General features: G+C 49.1%; 8 protein-coding genes across 8 annotated transcripts; 4 read left to right on the plus strand and 4 right to left on the minus strand.

Moving 5' to 3' along the window:
- Window positions 1-3,109: 3,109 nt before the first annotated feature.
- J7337_001481 (uncharacterized protein) lies at window positions 3,110-4,522 on the plus strand (the record flags this gene model as incomplete). The annotated part of the gene is made up of 1 exon (XM_044819221.1): window positions 3,110-4,522. One exon carries the CDS (start codon window positions 3,110-3,112, stop codon window positions 4,520-4,522), a length of 1,413 nt encoding a protein of 470 aa, XP_044686923.1.
- A 1,219-nt stretch (window positions 4,523-5,741) lies between these two features.
- On the minus strand, window positions 5,742-6,650 carry J7337_001482 (uncharacterized protein; the record flags this gene model as incomplete). Its single annotated transcript, XM_044819222.1, has 1 exon — window positions 5,742-6,650. The coding sequence occupies one exon, from the start codon at window positions 6,648-6,650 to the stop codon at window positions 5,742-5,744; it is 909 nt and encodes a 302-aa protein (XP_044686924.1).
- Window positions 6,651-7,611: 961 nt separating this feature from the next.
- J7337_001483 (uncharacterized protein) lies at window positions 7,612-9,707 on the plus strand (the record flags this gene model as incomplete). Its single annotated transcript, XM_044819223.1, has 2 exons — window positions 7,612-7,727; window positions 7,790-9,707. The coding sequence occupies 2 exons, from the start codon at window positions 7,612-7,614 to the stop codon at window positions 9,705-9,707; spliced, it is 2,034 nt and encodes a 677-aa protein (XP_044686925.1).
- Window positions 9,708-10,642: 935 nt separating this feature from the next.
- J7337_001484 (uncharacterized protein) lies at window positions 10,643-12,594 on the plus strand (the record flags this gene model as incomplete). The annotated part of the gene is made up of 3 exons (XM_044819224.1): window positions 10,643-10,952; window positions 11,000-12,447; window positions 12,502-12,594. The coding sequence occupies 3 exons, from the start codon at window positions 10,643-10,645 to the stop codon at window positions 12,592-12,594; spliced, it is 1,851 nt and encodes a 616-aa protein (XP_044686926.1).
- An 836-nt stretch (window positions 12,595-13,430) lies between these two features.
- J7337_001485 (uncharacterized protein) lies at window positions 13,431-13,832 on the minus strand (the record flags this gene model as incomplete). The annotated part of the gene is made up of 2 exons (XM_044819225.1): window positions 13,431-13,488; window positions 13,585-13,832. 2 exons carry the CDS (start codon window positions 13,830-13,832, stop codon window positions 13,431-13,433), a joined length of 306 nt encoding a protein of 101 aa, XP_044686927.1.
- A 379-nt stretch (window positions 13,833-14,211) lies between these two features.
- On the minus strand, window positions 14,212-15,800 carry J7337_001486 (uncharacterized protein; the record flags this gene model as incomplete). The annotated part of the gene is made up of 2 exons (XM_044819226.1): window positions 14,212-15,698; window positions 15,749-15,800. The coding sequence occupies 2 exons, from the start codon at window positions 15,798-15,800 to the stop codon at window positions 14,212-14,214; spliced, it is 1,539 nt and encodes a 512-aa protein (XP_044686928.1).
- Window positions 15,801-16,821: 1,021 nt separating this feature from the next.
- J7337_001487 (uncharacterized protein) lies at window positions 16,822-18,796 on the plus strand (the record flags this gene model as incomplete). The annotated part of the gene is made up of 5 exons (XM_044819227.1): window positions 16,822-16,943; window positions 16,996-17,098; window positions 17,150-17,636; window positions 17,686-17,702; window positions 17,747-18,796. The coding sequence occupies 5 exons, from the start codon at window positions 16,822-16,824 to the stop codon at window positions 18,794-18,796; spliced, it is 1,779 nt and encodes a 592-aa protein (XP_044686929.1).
- A 147-nt stretch (window positions 18,797-18,943) lies between these two features.
- Window positions 18,944-20,041, minus strand: J7337_001488 (uncharacterized protein; the record flags this gene model as incomplete). The annotated part of the gene is made up of 5 exons (XM_044819228.1): window positions 18,944-19,123; window positions 19,178-19,359; window positions 19,426-19,605; window positions 19,659-19,787; window positions 19,981-20,041. 5 exons carry the CDS (start codon window positions 20,039-20,041, stop codon window positions 18,944-18,946), a joined length of 732 nt encoding a protein of 243 aa, XP_044686930.1.
- Window positions 20,042-20,791: the final 750 nt, after the last annotated feature.

Raw genomic sequence — 20,791 nt, forward strand, 5'->3', positions numbered from 1 at the left:
CTATCGATTTGTGGCGCAAGTTTAAAGACGCCAGTTGAGGACCCTTTTGAGGGGAATTTACTTAGTTGTGAGACCAGCATGATCTGACGAGGCCGAAAGTCTAGAGACCTCATCTTGTGCAACATGTGGTGTTCAGCCGAGACTTGAAGTCGCGTGACCCTGGAGTGGTTGACAAATGTTGGGAATTCCAAGAAGGGTTCTTGGATTGGATAGCTCACTTGACTGAAAATTGTTTGGGAGTCTAGAAGTGATCGCCAGGAGACGACGGTTAATGGCGTTTCTGTACCTGATGACGATGTGCCTGGTGGCGCAGTCTGGATTGCCCTCCCCTTGAATAAGCATAGGGTCGAGGAATGGCGAACACATGGTTGTCAAAAGGGTAAAAGGCTTCGTAATTGATATCAGGCAGTGCTGTCGAAGTTGAATCAAACTCTAACCTATACAGCGATAGATGAATAAGCTCTACGGATGTAACCAATGTTTCCCGCTTTCATCAATAGTCAATTCCTACTAGGTATAAGACAAAAAGAACCAGTGATGACATCAAATTGGACTGGCCTAGAGCGAATGATCGGCCACTAGTGTCAAGAGACAAGGGGTCGATAGCAACGAGCTCAAGGTCAGGACCAAGATAAGGAACGCGGGATAACGGGAGACGAGGTAATTAGAGAAGCGAAAGTATCAATTAATCGCATAGTCAAAAGTTTGATGATGCTTAATGAAACGAAACTATCCAGGCATCAGTGAATACCTAGGAAGAACCAACCTACAGTCGTGAAGTTTAGCCGGTCGGTCTCACGGCGTTACAGGACCCGAGACAACCCCCCGCAAACAGAAGCGTTGCTGGTAGATCCCGATGGATGAAACGGGATGATGATGTTAATGATGGTGGTGTTCCGGGGGATCAACACGGATGAAACAGTGCATGATGCAACGAGGGGGAACAGTTTGTGACAGATCTAGCCATTACAACATGACAGAGAAACAAGGCTGAAAACAATTGTAAGCCATGTTGATTCTTTTGGCTCAATGTATGCACTAGAGAAGGGCCGATAAAACGTGAGTGTAATTGTCAGTGGATGACTCGAGGACAGCGAAATCACGACACACACCAAGAATCACATTATCAGAGTTGCGTGTGCCCAGATTACATACATACCTAACAGTTTTATCCTTGCAAAGCTGGCGAGAATATTGGCGAGCCAATAGGTTGGTTGAAGCTTGGGAACTTCATTTCGCTCTGTCTTGGCTACTCGCTTCCTGACAGAGTAATTAATCGCCCAATTTCGTCTGATCAGAAGCGTCATGAGTTTGGATATTACTCTGTACATTGTATCCGTAGTTTCTCAAGTCCATGAGGGAGACAATTGCATGTGAGTGACATGTCCCTCGGGACCTCATTTCTTTCGAGTCCTTCCATATCTTGTCTTCTTTTCTTCTGTACACAACATTCTGTGCTTCAGACTTGAGCGCATCATCATCTGTCCCTGCTCTTCCTATTGGACCAATACTCCCCTCTATCGAGACAGATACGGTCTGCTGCATCTTAAGTTTCCAAGGATATCACCCCCGCAAACGCCCCCAAATCTCACTCACGTCTATCTATCCGTGTCGTTATCTGCCGCTACTTCTCCTGTAGGCTAGGCGGCCTTGCAAGACATTGATTGATGTGAACATCTGATACCCGACCGCTTCGACTCTGGAACCCCCGCATATCAAATCTCTTGTATTGTCTTACCGCCTCTCAACAACTTGTAGTCGAATACTACTGCGACTACCACTGTAACAGGACATCGGCACTCGATCACATCATCACAGGTTCGCAGACCGCAGACCGCAGACCGCAGACCGACGTTGGCTTGGCGATACCCACGGAACCAGATACCCTGGCCAATCCCTGGTCAGCGTCACAGCCTGTGGACGAAGAGGAAGAGTCTAGAGAAGAGAGGAGTGAAAAGGACTCAACAAGAAAGAACTCTCTCCACTGAACCCCACGTGCCAATGCGCTTGATGAGGCTGAATCTGGCCTAGAACGTCTTGACATTGGTTCAATCACTTGGCTTCGCTGCCACCGAAACCCAGTTTTTCTACTACCAAAGGTTAGAGTGTCTCTGATTGAAGAGCCTACTGTAGGTACAGTACCAGGCTGTAGGCATCCTTTTCCCATATGCTGAGCTGATCTAGTGCTGAGTGATAGTGACTGCTGTGTAGGTAGAGTACAGCGGTATTTGACCGGTATCTGCCTTCTCCGGCCGCACCGCCATTCTCAAATTCGACCTCCACTGCCTCCGCCGCTTTCACCGTCGTAATCTGCCGCCTCTTACACGGCCACAGGCAGAAGGATAAGAAAAGACACAGACAGAGGTTTTTATCGTCCCACCCTCCCTGTTTTCTCTTTCCCCTCATCTTTTTGACTTTCTTTTCATTTGTGTCATTCCAAATCAAAAACTCAACTCTTGTGTCTTGGCTTTATCGCCGCATTAAACTCTGGTATTCCTTGGCTGAGGGACTCGAGTCCAGAAGTGAGAGTCAGTTGAGTTGAGCTACTGGTACGGTACCTACAGGCTACCGCTACCGCCGGGCCCGGACTCCTCCTTTACAGCAGTAACCCCACCCACTACGGAGGACCTACTCTCGGTTCTCTAGGACCTAGGAACACCCCTGATCGTTCTAAGGCCAGGCCTCCCCGACCCGACCTGTCCGAGTCTTTTCTCTTTCTCTGCGACATTTCCTTGTTGTTGTCACTCAATCAGTTCTTCTTATCTTGTTTACTTGCATACGCTGGTCGTTGAGAGAGCGAAGAGAGTGTATCTTCTGTGAAGAACCTTTGTGCTGTGTGGAGGTGACTTGTCTTTTCATTGTACAACTTGAAAGAAAAAAGAGAAGTCAACTTCTTTCATGATGCTCTGAGATACGCTGGGCGTGCGACAGACTCCTCACCCTCCGCCTGCGCTGCGCCCGTATCCGTGCAACGGCGACAAGACGGACGCCCAACAACACCAGCAAACACAACACAGAACCCCTCGTATACCTCTTTGACACCATTTGAAACCCCTTCTGGTTCTTCTTCAACCTCTCTTCTACACTATTGCCTATTTTTTTAATGGCAATGGCGCAGACCAGCAGTTCGTTACCGGGTCACCTACACGGTCACGGCTTCGGGCATGGTAATCAACACGGCCATGGGCATGCTAAAATAACAAAACCTCGCAGTCGACCTGCTGTGAAGCCCATCCTCAAGAAACTGCAATCGCACCACTCCCACTCGGAAAAGAATTCTCTCGATTTGGATCGCGGTTGGGACGAGCAGGGTCAATTTGGTTATTCCTCGTATAATGTGGACGGCGACGACTCGTCTTATACGGCAGGTGCATCAGCACTGCCAACACCTGCCGCCCGCGCACGCGATGTCAGCTTCTCTATATCGGCCACGGATCTGAGCAATGGAGGTGCTCGCTCAAACAAGTATTCGCAAGGGCATGCTCGTTCTACCAGTGGCACTTCTCATGCTTCTATTGCGACTTCTGCTAGCGGTGGCAGAAACGGCTCCTTTGTGCATCCTTTCCAACAAACGCCGCGCACCTCAACACCACCTCTCTCCTACGCCAACTCGCTCGCTTCCCTGGACAATACCACCGGACCTCGCGATTATTCTCCCACGATAACTGAGAACGAAGACAATATCGACTCTCAGAGCCTTCAGACTTCGACTCGTGCCTATCATTCTGGTTCCCGGCCCCGCCGTCCCTCTCTTGCTAGTCAGCGCACCAGCTCGTTATCAGATGTGACTCAACCGCTGCGCATCACTACCAACGGCCGCGCCGCCCCAGGAATATCTGCGCGAAAGCCCCATAGCATCGTGACTCGCAGCCGATCTGACCTCCACCTGAACACAGGCTCAACCACGGCTCTCGACTCTGCGTCAAGCACCAGCCCACCTTCTGGTTCCTTTGTTTCGCCCCAGATGATCGCTGCGTCTACATCTTCCAACGCAATGTCGCCACTCCGGAGCTCTCTCGACATGAGCGGTTTCCGTCTCCGCTCACGCAGCGAGGTTGACACTGTCACCCGCCAGGAGAACGTCCGCGAGGCCCGTCGTAAGTTTGAGGAAAAAGAACGAGCCAAGGAGGAAAAGTACGCCCGTGAGCAGATCCGCAAACAGGAACGTGCAGAGAGTCGCGAAGCCCACCGCTTCAACAAGAATGGTCGCAAGGGTAGCTTTGGAACCTCTCGAATCTCGTGTGATCGTGTGTCCAGTAGTACTGACATCCGACCTTCGATCTCCCGTAAGACTACCGGCACTGGCGTGGGTCTGGGGTTGACCACCGAGAATGAGAAGGTCGACTTTGGTACCCGCAGCTACGATACTGTGCCTACAGGCCAGACACCTGGCGCTAGAGCTGACGATGTGCACTTTCAATCAACTCACCGAACCAAAACCACCAAGCGAAAAACTACCAGTGCTTGGACCGCTTTTGTTCTGTGGTTGAGAACGCGACTGCTCAAGCTTGGTCGAAGATAGGAGAATTTTGCCAGCGAGACCAAAACCAAACTCAAGACCAAATTCTCTGGCCCAAAGAAGGGATTCGTTGTCAGAACTCCCTATCAGCAATACCAGCCGCGACAGCAGACCAGCGCCTTTGACGCATACTGCTCATCACCATATGCTCCTCGCCGATGAATCCACGAATGCTTTTCTCGGCAGATACTCGGCGAGCACAAATTTACAGCTAGCCATATCCTTCACTACGATACCTTGAATTTCACCTACGGGAAGCAGTATATCCCTCACTTCCCATTCGCCCACGTATAACGCAAGCGCACTCACGGCCTTTGGAGCAATGTGGCATGGAAACAAGCGAGTTTTCACGGCCAGGAGGGACGTTATCTTTTGACATTTTATAGGCAAGGAGTTGGGGTTTACCACTTTTGTTTTTTCTTCTACTTCTACGATTGACATGCATGGTTGCATCAACGGACTCGAGCTACGCGGGATGACATAAAGAACTTTGTTCTTTGATATGGGACGATTTGTTGCATTGTTGTTTTTTTGAGTATCATTTCCAGCTCGGCTTGTACGGCTGTGGCATATCGGATGGAACGGCTTAGGCGCTTCTACCATAGAACCGGATCAAAACATGAACAGACATGACCGGCAATTTGCCTCACTCACGTTAACGTTACGTCTCCTCCCTCTCTTGGCAAACATCCTGTGAAGTAGCACAGCCCCCAATTCTAGTGACTCGAGTGTCGGGCCAAGAAGAAGATAAATCCATCGTACGTGTGTCTCACAGTGGCTCAGCTTTGCCTCCTGTGCATCCCTTTCACATGACAGTAATCAATCGCACATGACGTTCGTTTGCGGTCTTTGACAGAGAGAGTGGGTCGGCTTAACGGAGATCCTCAGTGTGGGGAGGATTAGCTAGACAAGGGTCTTGAAGGCATGGATCTCATGACCTCTCTAGCCTCTTTTTGATGGTCCAGCGCTAAGTCATTGCTCGAGTCCTACCTATGGAGACCTTAATCTGGGGTTATGAGACAGAGCGTTATTGCTGAAGATGAATGCAGACAATATTTGTCTCATTCAGGAATGAGGAGAAATGGATTTGGTATCACGATACAGTGTTCTCTGAAGTGATGAGTATACACCAAAACAAACGGAGTACTTGTACAATTCGTAAGGCATAGATAGCAAGGTGATCATGAAATACAGTAATAGACACATTTCCAGCAATGAATCACTACAGCTTTGGCCTGGCAATATCTACGGGCGTCCACCAAGGGTAGATTTTGGGCGCATTCTTGTCCATAGTCCCCGTGAAATCTGGCTTCCTCTTGCCCAAGAAGCTATTCATCCCCTCTTTCGCATCCTTGCCTGTGAACAAGTCCCAAAATATCTTGCTCTCAAGCAAATGCGCCTCCTCGGGCGACGAGGCTCCCCTGTAAATCATATCCTTCATTACCCGCGCAGAGACACCACTTACATTAGCCGCTATTTCATCCGCGATCTTGAGCGCCGTGGGAAGAACCTCTTCAGGTGCAACAATCTCGCTGAAGAGACCGTCAAAAAGCTTGTGAGTGGCAGGGTAGACAGCGCCAGTGGTGGTGAGGTGAAGTGCACGGCTTGTTCCTATGAGGCGTGGGAGGAAGAAACTGCTGCATGCCTCCATGCTGAAACCACGGCGACCAAACACAAAGCCAATCTGGGCGTCGCGGCTCACAACGCGGATGTTGGCGCCGAGAGTCATTGTGATACCCACGCCAACAGCAGAGCCGTTGATGGCGACGATAACAGGCTTGTTGCAGCGATACATAGGCAAAGTGACAATGCCGCCCGAGTCGCGATGATCGGCAGCATCTTTCCCCAGCGCATGTTCCTCGTTGAAGTCCATACCAGCGCAGTACATGCGATTCTTTGGATCCGATGAAGTGAGAACTATGGCGCGAACGCGAGGATCAACAGAGAGTGTGTTGAGCGCATGGGAGAGCGAAGCCGCCATTGTGTCGGTGAAAGCATTACGAGCTTCAGGACGGTGAAGCTTTATGACTATGACATGTGTGACTTCTTTGGAAGAGGGGGGATGATGGAAGAGCTGGAGGGTCGGGAGGTCGAGGGCTGCATAGCTGTTGGGAAGCGAAGGCGATGCCATTGCGATTATTGGTATTGCGAATAATAAATGAAGTATGAAAGAGTGAAGATGAGGTCAGGACGATGTTGATTTAGAGTGCGATGGATTGATTGGGCTTCAGTTGAGCCGCGGAATGGTGACAACGTCTCTGGCTGACTTACAAGGTTGAGCCGAGGTGTAAGCTACCTAAATAGGAACTAAGGTGTAGAAGCGTTGAGTGAGTGTCGCTGTCGTTCGAATATACCCGGTATCTGTATAATATTCCTGGCTTCTCAAGTGAGTAAAGGAGACTGGTGAAATGAATGAAATAGGAATGATGATGAGAGAGCATGTGAATGCTAGTATCACATGTAATAAGGGTATTGGCCTAACCTAGAGATCGTCAATGTCATCGTCAAGCGGCCAGGCGGCTTGATTTCCGCACACTGTTGTCTTGATGAGAACCAAAAGCAGTATTTTTTCGGACTGTATCCACTTAGAAAATGAGAGAAAAACCATATCAAGATATAGATCTATTCGACCTTTGCCCTTGGCTGTTCTCACATCGTCAGTCTGAAGGTGCTTATTCTGAAGTCCGAGATACTACCTAGCTGGCCAAGGTACAAATGGGTTTCAAAGTTGTCTTTGAGGGTTGCATTCTATGGATGTTTTCACCTATTCTTAAATATTGGATCTATGAATCTTTCAATGAGACCACTCATATAGTATTTGGACCTTTTGTCTACTCTATCATGATATGTAATAATATCGCTTGTCCAAGTCCATCGTCAAACAATTATTAGATTATACAGTCTATAATAGCAGTACTTCGCACTCCTCGGACTGTACACACATGACTAATCCTTGGTTGACCAGCCAAAAAACTCCGGAAGCCCAGATCAACCAGCAATGCAAAAGCCTCTCCACAAGCTCCAAGTTTTAGTTGAGCCGTTCTGACCAAAGACGCAGACACAAGAGACTATGCTGTCTCGAGTCTTGGATTATGGTCTATCAATGGGAACCACACAAAGATGTGTGCTACCAGCTTTATATCAATGAGCGTCGGTCCCTCGAGGATATCATGGTGCACATGAAGAATCTTTACCAGTTCACGCCGAGGTAAGTGCTCAGTCAGTGTAAGTGACCGCTCTCGTCGACTTAACTTACACGACCTATTTCAGCAAACGCGCTTTTCAAGTTCAGTTTAGTCGATGGAAGTTTCCCACAAAACAAAGACTAAAACACAAGGATGATCGACTTGTGAAGCGCATCCATGAGCTCTGGAAGAGAAATGTCCCTCAAAGTGAAATGCTTAGAATCCTTACTGATGAGGATGGCTTTGACATCAATTCCCGTGAACTCATGAGAGTGCGTGCCCGCAATCGATGGCTCCTTAGAGTTCGAAATGGTGACCGAGCAAGATCTGGTGGTGATGCTGAGCCTGAGGACGGGAGTCTTGAGAATGATACTTCACTAGACGACAGAGATGTGACCATTCCATTGCCTGACCAAGAACCCAGAGATCCTGACCACCCAACACCATATGCTCCTGAAAACTCAACGCCTGAAGATGCCACCTCTGTCCCAACAACGCCCAAGCCACGCAAGATTAGCAAAAGACAAAGCCGAAGAAATCGTCAGCATCTCTCTGAATCAGAACACATTGTCCGTTTCCCATCTGAAATGACCTTGAACGATTCCAAAGAAGCCCTCGGTCTCGATGCGACCACTTACGCAGAAGCTCGCGAGTGTTTTTCTCGAATCTGTCAAGAAGAGTCCATCGTCAAAAAGACCCAAGCTGGACCGGGAAGATGGGACTATGTCAAGAACCGCCTGATCCATGAGCGCCCACACCTACAACAAGCTCTTTGGCTTTCCAAAGAGGGCCTTGAGAGGAAGCAGCTTGCCTTGGACGTTATCTGCACTGACGTGACCAAGCGTCTACGCAACCAGGATACCAGAATGACTCTCGTTGATGCAAAGAACGAGCTAGGTCTCAACCCAGAAGAGTCTCATGAAATCCGCGCTGCTTTGCATGAAGTGCTGTGTGATGCGAAGTTTACATGTAAATCTGATGGAACACCAGAGCAGTGGGAAGAACTGAAGAAGCGATGGCTCGAGAAGTCAGAACGCATGCGGACAATCCCCCTCCATGGAAATGATGAATCATCTCGCCGAAAAATCAAGGCAGTCGAGATCGTCGCTCGAGATGTGATCAAGAGAAGACGCGACGAGAAGAGATCCAAAACCACCAAGAGTGGCGAAGCTCCTAAGCAGAAAGAGTCAGGGATGCGCAAATCTCAGAATGACAGACCACAACATACTGTTCAGAACTCGCAACTCACCGAGGCTCAACCAAACATATATCAACAACAGACCCAAAGAGCGATAGAGACCCCCTCTGCCTTCGGAGTGGCAGAGAGGGGAGCCCCAGGGTCCAGTTCACCTGCGGATCCGATGATGGATCAGCCTATGGACGACAGTGGGTTTGAGCCAGTCCATGAGCCAGTCGACTCACGTATTGCCTATACAACAACTGGTCAGCCGCCAACACCGCAACGGCCAGGACAGGTACAATTGCCGGCTCTGGGCATGCCGGCTTCTCAGGGTGTCCTACCTCAACCTCATAGAATGCTGGGCTCGTCCGCTGCCAACGCCGTGCCCATGGATGCTCAGTACGGCTCATCGATGTACTTGGGGAATCAACCTCAGGCAAACTATATGCAACAGCAATACGTGCAGCACCAATTCTCGGCGCCCGCGCCCAGTGCAATGTTCTCGCCTGTGCCTTCAGTGCCTGCGGTACCCTCTTCTTTTGCAGTATTTATGCGGTTGCACCCTTCTTCGACATATCCGGCGAATACTAGCATGTGGATATCTACAATGTCTTCACAATCAATCCAGGAGTTACGCCAGGTCGCGATGACCAAGTTTCCCGGGGCGATGTGTCTTCGTATCGAGGGTATCATTAAAGACCCCAAGGGTAACGAATTAACCCTTCAGATACAAGGAGATGATGAGTTAGCAGCCTACTTTGACCACATGCAGAGTGGAACGCCGACTTTTACTGTTCAACTTGTCCAACACGGCAGCATATGATCACTTGGTGTACCCATGGTACGTATGATGACAACGACAATAAGAAAACGGGCGGACGGAGTTTCGGGACAGTATACAGCATTTGATTGGGCAGTTTTGCCAGTTTTCTGGGCGTTCGGACGGAAGCACTGGGAGAGCGGACTTGGTCTCCGCGATATTTTGGAGAATGCGGCTGAAACGTTCATCAACGGCGGTGGCCAATCTCCGAAGATCTGACGTCTCGGCCATTGTGATTAGGATTATATGGATACGTGAAAACATTCACTGCCTCAGAACATACAATACAGGATAAAGGTTGATTTGAGGTTCATTGAAACAGGATTGGTAATACATGATAGTGAAACTGGCCGAGGCCGGCGGTGGCGTGCTTTGATGTGATAATTGCTCTTCAACGTGCCCCCTCTATAGTCGATATTCATCCTTGAAATCACATTGAGCATCCACTTTGGTCAGATTTCAGCCATCGATAGATCCTGTCTTACAAGATTGAGCCCGGCCGGTACGGGTCGGTATCGAAGATATGAGAAGACGGACATTACACAGCGCGACTGCTGAATTATATCGAGAAACCAAGAACGAAAAAGGCAAGTATAAGAGGAAATAGAATAACACAACCAATGAGAATTAGATAATGGCCTCCACGCCGTAGCAGATCTAATCGAAGCCGATCTCAGGGCCCTGAAGACGTCCGAACAAGGCCCCGTGATGTGGGGTTCGGGAATTATAGTGCGGTATTCCAACTCCGTCCTAACAATTTTCCATTGCCGTCGACTTCAACACTTAAGCTCGACAACAACCTGTCCTCGTCGGCCAATTCCTATCCCGACACAATCCTACAGCTTCGGCCAACTCCTCTACACCCTTTTACGACCTATATATCTTAATTATTCCTGCTACCGGCTTTCAACCTCTGCCTGCGCACAATCTACATCGTCATGGCTTCTCTTCAATTGCGCGCTCAGCGTGCTGCTCTTCGGAGCTTGTGGACACCCACCACAGCTGGTTGTCGAACTACAAGGTTACCTGCGTCTTTCTCCCACTCTTACGCTACAGAGATCGAGCCTGAAAGACCGAATAAGAACACCCCCGCCCGACAGAGTAACGAAACAAAGGTGGGAAGGACATTCCAAGGACAGGTCATGGGCAGTATTGGATCTCGATTAAGGCGTGAGCGGGAGCAGAGGGAGAAGTACGAGGAGTGGCGCAACATGACAGATCCTACAAGGAACTGGATGGTGACATTTGGTATGTTCAATCACTCGTTTAAAGACCATAAATCTAACAAATGATAGTCTTCCTATCAGGCGTTGGTATCTCATATTGGCTTGGTACATATTGGCCAAGAGACCCCGAGCCTACGTCGACACTACCTCTCAACAAGTCCAAAGCTCCAAAGCACAACACAAAGCTTGAGAACATGCAGGCTGCCTGGGCCGACTTTGTCAAGATCGTCGGCCAAGACAATGTCAGCACCGCCGAGAACGACCTCGAACACCATGCGACATCCAGTTGGTCCTCTCACCAGGCTGGCCCCGAAGACCGACCCTTTTGCATTGTCTATCCCTCAAGCACTGAAGAGGTGTCTGAGATTATGAAGGTTTGCCATAAGCGCAAGATTCCCGTTACAGGCTATAGCGGCGGTACCAGTCTCGAGGGTCACTTTACACCTACCCGCAAGGGCATCTCCATCGACTTTGGTCGTATGAACAAGATAATCAATCTTCACAAGGAGGATCTAGATGTTGTTGTCCAGCCTGCGATGGGCTGGGAAGCTCTGAATGACCACCTGGGGCATGAGGGTCTCTTCTTCCCTCCCGACCCTGGTCCTGGTGCTATGATTGGAGGCATGATTGGCACTGGGTGCAGTGGCACCAATGCCTATCGCTATGGTACTATGCGCGAGTGGGTTCTCAGCCTGACTGTCGTTCTTGCTGATGGTACTGTCATTAAGACCCGGCAGCGACCTCGCAAGAGCTCTGCCGGCTACGATCTCACCAAGCTGTTTATTGGTTCCGAGGGTACCCTTGGCCTCGTGACTGAGGCTACTCTCAAAGTTACCGTCAAGCCCGAGTCTACCAGCGTCGCTGTCTGTAGTTTCCCCTCTATCCGTCATGCCGCTACTTGTGTGAGCAAGGTCGTGGCCCAGGGCATCCCCGTCGCTGCCGTCGAGATCCTTGACGACAACCAGATGAAGTGCATCAACGATGCGGGTATGACATCGCGAGCTTGGACAGAGGCAGCAACCCTCTTTTTCAAGTTCGCCGGAACTCCCGCCGGTGTTAAGGAGCAGGTCGCTCAGGTGCAGGGGCTCGCTAAGCAGGCTGGCAGCAAGACCTTTGAGTTTGCGAAGAGCCAAGAAGAGCAGGACGAGCTGTGGAGTGCACGAAAGGAGGCTCTCTGGAGTACCACAGCTGTCAAGAAGCCCGGTGACCACGTGTGGACGGGCGATGTCGCTGTGCCCATGAGCAAGCTACCAGATCTGATTGAGGCTACCAAAGAGGACATGACAAAGAGTGGCCTGTTTGCTTCCATCGTAGGACATGTCGGTGACGGCAACTTCCACACTATTCTGCTGTACAACGATGCTCAGCGTGCAAAGGCTGAGGCTGTCGTGCATCGCATGGTCAAGAAGGCTGTTGAGATGGAGGGTACCGTCACGGGTGAGCACGGTGTTGGACTTGTCAAGCGGGATTATCTCCCTCACGAGCTCGGCGAGTCTACAGTTGACGCTATGCGACAGGTAAGAAATAATGCCCTTATATTGAAATGAGAAGTTCGCTGACAGCCAATGCAGATCAAGAAGGCCTTTGATCCTCTATGTTTGCTCAACTGTGACAAGGTTGTGCGGGTGCAAAAACCTAAGAAGGGGGAGGTCGACGAGTGGTAGAGAGTTGCGAAATATGCATGATATTGGAAACGGACAGGAGGAAAGGGAGCATGATGATACCTGGTGTAGCGTGTACGATGTAGGAATAGATGGCTTGGACGGCAGTCACAGAGACCCGTCATTATGAAAGCTTGTGTATAAGATCAGTTTAGCGGAACGCTTGATAAAGGTTACCTTGATGGTGCATAACGGTGTATTGCTAATTATGAAAAGTTGATTTAGGTGTTGGCCACGTAATCCACTTAGAAATGTACTTCTCTTCATCTGTTGCTTTTGAAGTGCCAGAGGCCCTATGATCTTCGGTGACTAAACATATTCTTCAGGCTAATGTAATTACCTGCAACGTTACCCCAAGCCCATATGAGCTTATGAGAGTTTATTACACTCAGCTCCTGGAGGGTTGGGGTTGCTTGCATAATTATATTGAAAGCTAATCGTTATATAACACTGAAGCCAGCCTTACAGAGACATCGAGAAAGTCTTTCACCTGGAAAAAATACTTTGGGTACTGTGAAAAACCAGCTTGTAGTAGATGAAATATAGGAGTACAGCATGCACCTCAGGGCTTCAGGCTACGGAATATTAACAGGCATCTCGTGATCTCGGAGTGTGATTTATATAGGGTTCATAATGGCTTATGTCCTCTAAACTACAACGCAAGATACTGGCTCGCCGTCTCGTAGTCTGATCCACCATCTTCTTATTAGAAAGTTCCTTGGATGTGCTTCCTTCAATCCAATATTAGCAAGAGACTCCTCATTGTGTCACCATAAATAAACATTACACATACCGACCAACCCAACATCTACCATGGCGATTCAAATTGCCCTTGTTGGTTATTCCCAGTTTGAGTCTGAGCCAAGCTCGATCCTGGAACCTGACCAAGACCCGGACCTGGGCCCTGATTCTGATTCTGACTCTGACTCTGATTCTGGGTTGACCTGAGACCGTACTCAGCATTGAATGCGCATAAATCAGAGGTAAACATACGGTTGATGGTTGCTAGTCAGAGGCCCGATATTCCACTGCTGGAAGATCCGGTCTAGTCGCGCCGTGATGAGCTTGACACGCTTCTCGCGGAGGCTTTTGAGCGCATCTTTGCTCTCGAGAATACCTCTGTTGACCTCATCGCTTAGTGTGTACAGAGATTTGAGTTTGCCTTCGAGCTCGTCGATCAGCTTGCGGACGGCTTCTTTGTCGACTGGCTCTGTAGTGTTTTTCTTTTCTGTAGACGACATGGCGATTTCTTGGTTGCGAACGCAGAACAAAAAAAATTTGTTGTCTAAAGGTATATTAACTGGCGAGGGGGAGCGAAAGTGTAGAGAGTTGAGGTTGACAGTGAATAACTGCAGGATGCTGAGCAATGTAGTTGTGGAAGATCTTACCTCCCTTGATGCACTTGCGTGCATCTCGTGCCCCTTTCATCAAATTGCATAAAGAATGGCAATGTAGCAACTCGCCAGAAAAGGATAAAGTCAAGATATATCAATATGAATTTACAGGAAATCTAAGATCATAAGGACAAAGGTATCGAAGCAAACGAAACTGAGCCGCTCTATCGACTCTTCCCAAACACCATAAACTCCCCCAGACAAAATCCAGACGTTACGCCCTAGATTAAAACACTGTGACAGTGTTGACATGCCCATTCTTCAAAACTTCAAATACCAGCCCTGGGAATCCATACAGCGTGGTCGTGGAATCACCGTTTGTTTCTGCTCTTCTTGCGCCGCTCTCCTCCCACCCTCCTAAGAACTCACAACTACTACCTGGACTATCGCCCCAGCCACGATTAAGAACCATGCCGCGTTGTCTTTGCTGAGAGTCGTTTCGCGGGAATGCAGATGCCCATGCAGCATTCATACGGTCCTCTATTTGTGGGAATGGTGTTTCCGAATCGGTCGGTCCGTTGCCACCATTTAGAGAGTCCAGGTAGGCGATTTCCCAGCGACAGCGGCGATGGCGGTTGAATTCATAGGAGCCAGGTATGTTACCATGTAGAACCAGCTTTGTGGCTACTAACCGATCGGGGGAATGGGATATGATGCCGTTCTGGCCCTCTGCTTCACTGACTAAGCTGCCAGGAGGAGCTTGTGATGGAGGCACACGAGTCGATATTAATATGTCAAACCCAAGATAGAAATAATTATAGAAACATTCGCCATTTGTGTTAAGGCCGATCTGATCATCGACGGCTTCTTCGTTGTCTGATGCATCAGACCCCTCGTGCATGGAAGACTGATCTGTATCGGTGAGATCTTCGGGTCGGCCAATTTCAGCAGCAACTGGGCGACCTTTGGCGTTGCTTGCGGTACGCATCTTATGAATGACCATTTTCTGGTCATTCTTGCGATAGATGGCATTTGGAGGCCCCAACTCCATGAGGAGATCTTGAGGTGTTGTCTCGCCAAGGGTGATCCAGAAAGAGTTGCTGGTCCATTTCCTGAAAAGCTGAATCTTTCCAGCTCCATGTAATCGAACAAGCGAAATTTCGTCGGGGTAGACATCTTTACCTCGAGGAATCACGGTAGTTGACTTGATACTGGGCAGAATCTCTGTCCAAAGAGTCGGTCTAGCATCAGCCCAGGAATCACCACTAAAGACAGCCATCGAGGTTGCGACTTGGCTAGATGCCGATGCAAAAGTCGACACTACGTCTTTCTCAGGCGAGTACTCGTAAGGATTAAGTGCGAAGTTGAAGGCGACACCAGGATAGGACAGGACATAGATGCCATGATCGTGACCGCTAGATGGCGTAATAAATTCACCGGCGTACGTAGGGCCGAGGAGTTTATGGTATATGTGCCGGAAAGTCGGTCCTGATGTCGAGTCACCTGGTGAAGGAGATCCAGGGGTACCAGCAGATGGTTTTACAAGATCTCGTTCTTTGAAGGTAATATGATTCTTGGTAAAGTCGGTAACCTCGATAAGACGCAGACGCTGTTCGGGGCCGTCAAATCTTAGTCGTATACCATTCCCAGGGAGTTCAACGCCAACGGGTTCGGTGACAGGTCGGTCAGGGGAGTAAAGTAGCTCGATTTTCGGGAAGCGTTGGGGTTCAGCTTTTAGACGGGTAAGGACATCGTGAAGAGTTGCTCCAAGGACTGTAAATATGTCAGTAGATGTTACTAATTTTAATGATGCTTTAGCATACCTAGGAAGCCCAGTGCTCGGCCAGGATAAAGCTGCGCGGTAAAGAGTGACATGTTGATGGCGATGATATTGTAGATAAGTAGGTAGCTTATCGCGGAGCTATCCCTGGAGGGGTTGCGCTATGTAAGAGCTGAGCTCCTAGGAGAGCTTGGTAGACTGTATGTTGCTGACCATAGATGAGTCTTTTGCTAAGTGGAAGATTAAGAGAGCAGGGCTGTGGATACGTATAGAATTAAATCAAAAGAGAACGGTCACGATGTTTGTTGATGTTGGAGTCTTATCGAGTGAGGAGTGACAAAGATGCCATGTGATGCGATGCTGTGACGCGGGGCACTAAATGCACTAAAGGGAGGTGAGACTTAAGGTACCTAGCACTAGGTAGTGCTACCTTACCTAGGTAGGTACCTTAGTACCTTAGTTTGGGATGACGTAAAGCAACCACATGGTCTTTATACTTGTATACTGCTCATCTTATCTGTGGACTTTGTTGTTTTAATACTTCATTCAATTGGTTTGTTGTTCGTCTTATTTGACTAATCCGTTCCTTTGATCTATATGAATTCTGTGTCAGACGCGTAAATGCTTGTGTATTCAATGTGCAAGGATTAGTTCCTCTAAGCATATCGCCTGTGATGGCGTCTAATTCGAGTGACGGACGAAACGTGGTCCTAATGGATCGGATTGAGCTATAGTTATTCCGTAGTATGATTGGTCTTTTCGTATCGAAGAATCGGCTGCTCCATGCAAAAAGTTGATTGTTCCTGAACGAAAACCAACCTCTCTAACTCTTCTCTCATGATTGAACTTATACGAGCCTCGGCAAATGGCATCTCATTCATGAACCTCGTGTGGGGCAGCCTAGGTTGGCGTTCTAGGGGTCGTAAACGGCAGACGCAGATGCAGCCTAAGCTCAGCTTAGCTTAGGAGACAGTTGAACCTCTTATTTATCTCCAGACCTGCCCTATAGGACATCACTCTTGCTCTTGCTGCTGTTTCTGCCCTTTATATAAACTGTGCAGTCTCCTTACCGCAGAGTCTTCCCTCAGGCTAACACAATCCTCCGGATCTTCCATCATGGCCCCCTCCGACTTTGCCGACTATCCTAAGCCTGTCGAGGCTCCAGCAGCTTCATACAACCCCACAGTCGAGAACAATCCTACATTCAGAGGCATTCCTCTCGTAATTGGTGCTAATCTGTGAGTTCTATATCCTGTGGCTGATATCCTTACCGAAGCTAAAGCCTTGTAGCATCGCCAAAGTTGGGTTCCTTCAACAGTATTTCTGGGATAATGCCCACTTTGGCACTATCAAAGACATTCCTGCTCTTGATGATATTCCCTACAGGTTCCATGTATGAAAGGTCATTACCTCGTCCGAAATGCCACATAGCTAACGTCTCCAGCCTACCGTAACTCCCCTGGGCCCTACAAAGCCTATGCTTGACTTTGAGCCTAAGCTTCTCAAGTCCCAATATCCAGATTCCAAAGCACGCTATTACACTGCTAGTGACTACCATGAGATGTACAAGTCGGGCCAACTGACACCTCTTCAAGTCGCTGAAGCTCTCCTCCCCCAAATCTCCAGACCAGATGGCAAGTATTCTGATGGCTGGGTTGATAATCACGGCAAAGATCATTTAGTGCTCGAGGCTGCCAAAGCATCAACTGAGCGTTATGCTGCCGGCAAGCCACTGGGTGTATTAGACGGTGTACCTATCGGTGTCAAGGACGATACCGATGTTAAGGGATTTCATAACCACATTGGTATGAAATATGACCCCTCCATCGAAACTTTCAAGGAGCAGAAGGAATCGTCGTGGCCAGTGAAGAAACTCCAGGAGGCTGGTGCTGTAGTCATCGGAAAGAATGCTATGCATGAGCTTGGCTCTGGTGAGTCCATACACAAGGTCTTTCTCATTCATTCACTGACCGTGATCAGACACCAGCGGATGCAATGTAAGCACAAGCCGCTTCATACAAGTCGTCACTAACGAATCCAGGCTGCACAAGGAACACCCACTAACTGGCTTAACAAATCCTACTATCCTGGCGGTTCCTCCTCCGGGGGCTCATCCACTGTCTCAGCTGGTGTTGTCCCCATCGCGGTTGGCACCGACGCGGGAGGCAGTATCCGCATTCCTCCAACTTTCAATGGCGTCTACGGACTCAAGACCACACATAACAGGACTATGTTTATGAACAACACCATGTGTATCACCGGCCCCATCGCCGCAACTGTCTCAGACCTGACTATTGCCTACCGCGTCATGTCCCAGCCTAACCCAGATTGTCATATCCAGGGCCGTTTTGCTCGTTCTGATCCACCGCCAAAGGGTCAGAAGAAGGTCATGGGGATTTACCGCGACTGGTGGAACAAAGCTGACCCTCGTGTCAAGGAGGTCTGTGACAGGGCGGTAGATTACCTCGCTAACAAATGCGGTTATGAGATCATCGACGTCACTATCCCCTACATCCCCGAGGCGCAACTTGCGCACAGTGTTGTCTGTATCACTGAAATGGCCGAGTCAGCCCGTCGACGAACTCCCAATCCCGCCGACTGGCTCTCGCTGGTAGGTCCCGCTAATAAGGTCGTTATGTCTGTCGGTACCAGGACTCCTGCTGCCGATATGCTCAAATACGGTGCTTTGCGAGAGCTCATCATGCAACATCTCGCCTACTTGTTCCAGAAGTACCCTGGCCTTCTTATTATGACACCCACAAGTCCCTTGATCGGATGGCCTATTGTCCCTGGTGATCAAGCCTACGGCATGAGTGACACCAACACGACTATTCGAAACATGCTCTACGTCTTTTTGGCCAACTTGACCGGCACGCCTGCGGTATCAGCTCCTGTGGGATACGTGGATCCGGATCAGGGTGAGGGTAAGCTCTCTATTGGCTTGATGGCTACAGGAGAATGGGGTAGTGAGGAGCAGCTCCTGGCTTGGGCAGCAGAGACAGAGGAGTATTTGCATAATTCTACAGAGTCTGGCCGGCGCCGACCTGATGAGTGGCTGGATGTTGTAGATCTGGCTAAGCAGAAGGCATAAAGCCAATGTACCAAGATGATGCTTTGATGTTTTCAACTCAGGTCGCAAAAATGAAAATGGAATATGGAGTCTTTTAATTGTTGTTTAGCATGTGCTGATCAAGGGTGCTTCTTAGCAACTCCTCTTGTGACTACGCAACTAATGGGATTATTTAGACAGGAACTTAGAAGCAAGACTCATAAGACCGGAAGCGCCACCCTGCTGTCCACCAGCACCGGCCTGGTTCTTGAGGTACATCTTGAAAGCGACTTCACCAGCCTGCTGGATGACGCTCTCCTTGCTCGTGCCCTCGGATACCTTGCCTGATGCGGCCTTGTTGTCAAAGAGCTATGAATTTATATTAGACGTTGACTTATACGTGTGCTGTACCTCAAAACTAACCTTGCTAGCTTCGGCCAAGGCAAGTCCCAAGAACGCTGTCTGGCTGTTGGCACCAGTGCTGCTTTGGCCCTGGCCCTGGGTGAACATCTTAAGAGCTTGCATAGCAGCAGCGGTACCCAGACTCTTGCTGTCTTGCTGGGAGTTGTCGTCGTTGTAGGTGTTCTTGTGCTGCTTGATGGCATCTGACGGTCATATATCATCAGCATGTGTCTCGCCCATGGAACAGAAATCTTGAAAAGATGGCTTACCTTCCTCATCAAGGTCCTCATCAGCAAGCTTGTTCTGCTTCTGTCCGAGAGATCCTAGAATGCTTCCAAACAGATCCTTGTCACCAGAAGATCCTGCCTTCTGATGGGCTTCCTCCTTGGCGTTGTCAAAGTCGACGTTTCCACCAAGGAAGCTGGAAAAGCCACCGCCACCCTGAGACTCTGTGTATTGTTAGATTCGCTCGTTCGATTGGAAGTTTGTGATAATGACTAACGGATGCCACCAGCAGGAGGGTACTGCTGTTGTTGGCCATACTGGCCCTCTTGTTGTCCGTAACCTTGCTGCTGGCCATAGCCTTGGCCTCCGTAACCCTGCTGCTGTCCGGGTCCTTGCTGCTGGTGTTCTAGAGAGAATATCTATTAGCTGAAGCTACTTGGGGTTTGTGTTATGGTTGGAATGTCGGGATCTGGAAGACAACGCCTAGCTGTTGCTTTAACGCCCCTCAACGTTCGGAGGTCGTATGAGGGGCATCATGGATCCTTGGCGGGGTAATAAGAGCTACGAGGTAAAATATGAGGACAGAGACATTAACGTACCCTGACGCTTGTCCTTGTCGTCGTCAAGATAGTCCTTAGCGGCGTTGATGAGCTTATCCATGATGGCGACTGTAGCTTGAGAGGATGGCGAATGAATTTGTATTGGAAAATTGTTTAGTTTCGAGAGGGAAATGTTTATGAGAGAGAGGTTGATGATGCAAAGGATTAAGTTGAAATAGAGAGGGGTCCACGTCTCAGGTACTGTCTGTACATTGAGCTTGGAGAACGAGGGCCCAATCAGCTCAGTTAATGAAACCTCTGTTGCATGGCCCTCTAACTACCTAGCAGTGCCTAGGTTCCTTACGTACTAGAGTGTATCACTGTTTGTTATGCTGTATTATCCATCCAATACTCTGCTGCGGTTCCCCTCGAGGTGTCTGACGTGGATCTAGCTGTACAAGCTACAGTATAGCTGCCTTCATAATTATGGGGAGCTTGTCACGACCTACGCAATCCATTCGGCTTTAGTGGGACTTGGGGCACTAGCTATTGCTTATTTCAGCTGCCATGATAACTTCAGCTGAACTGCATCGTCACTTATGGAAAGAAGAAAAAAACCGACTGACTGTATTGGCCCACAATGAATAAGGCAGCCAGAGGGCAATGGGGTTCATATCGTTGCATCTTTCAGTCACGACAGTCACTCTACAAATAATGCGTCAATTCATATACGTGGCGCATCAAGGGCGCGCACGTAGCTATGTCTGCCCAAATGCTCCCTACACTCCAGGTATCTGTGTTGTAGTCCCAGTCGTGACAAATCAAATGTCCAGTCCAGTCGTGAGCTTGCAAAAAAGAAAGTAATCAAGTA

This window comes from Fusarium musae, chromosome 1 (genome assembly GCF_019915245.1).
Source record: "Fusarium musae strain F31 chromosome 1, whole genome shotgun sequence".
NCBI classification, from domain to species: Eukaryota; Fungi; Ascomycota; class Sordariomycetes; order Hypocreales; family Nectriaceae; genus Fusarium; species Fusarium musae.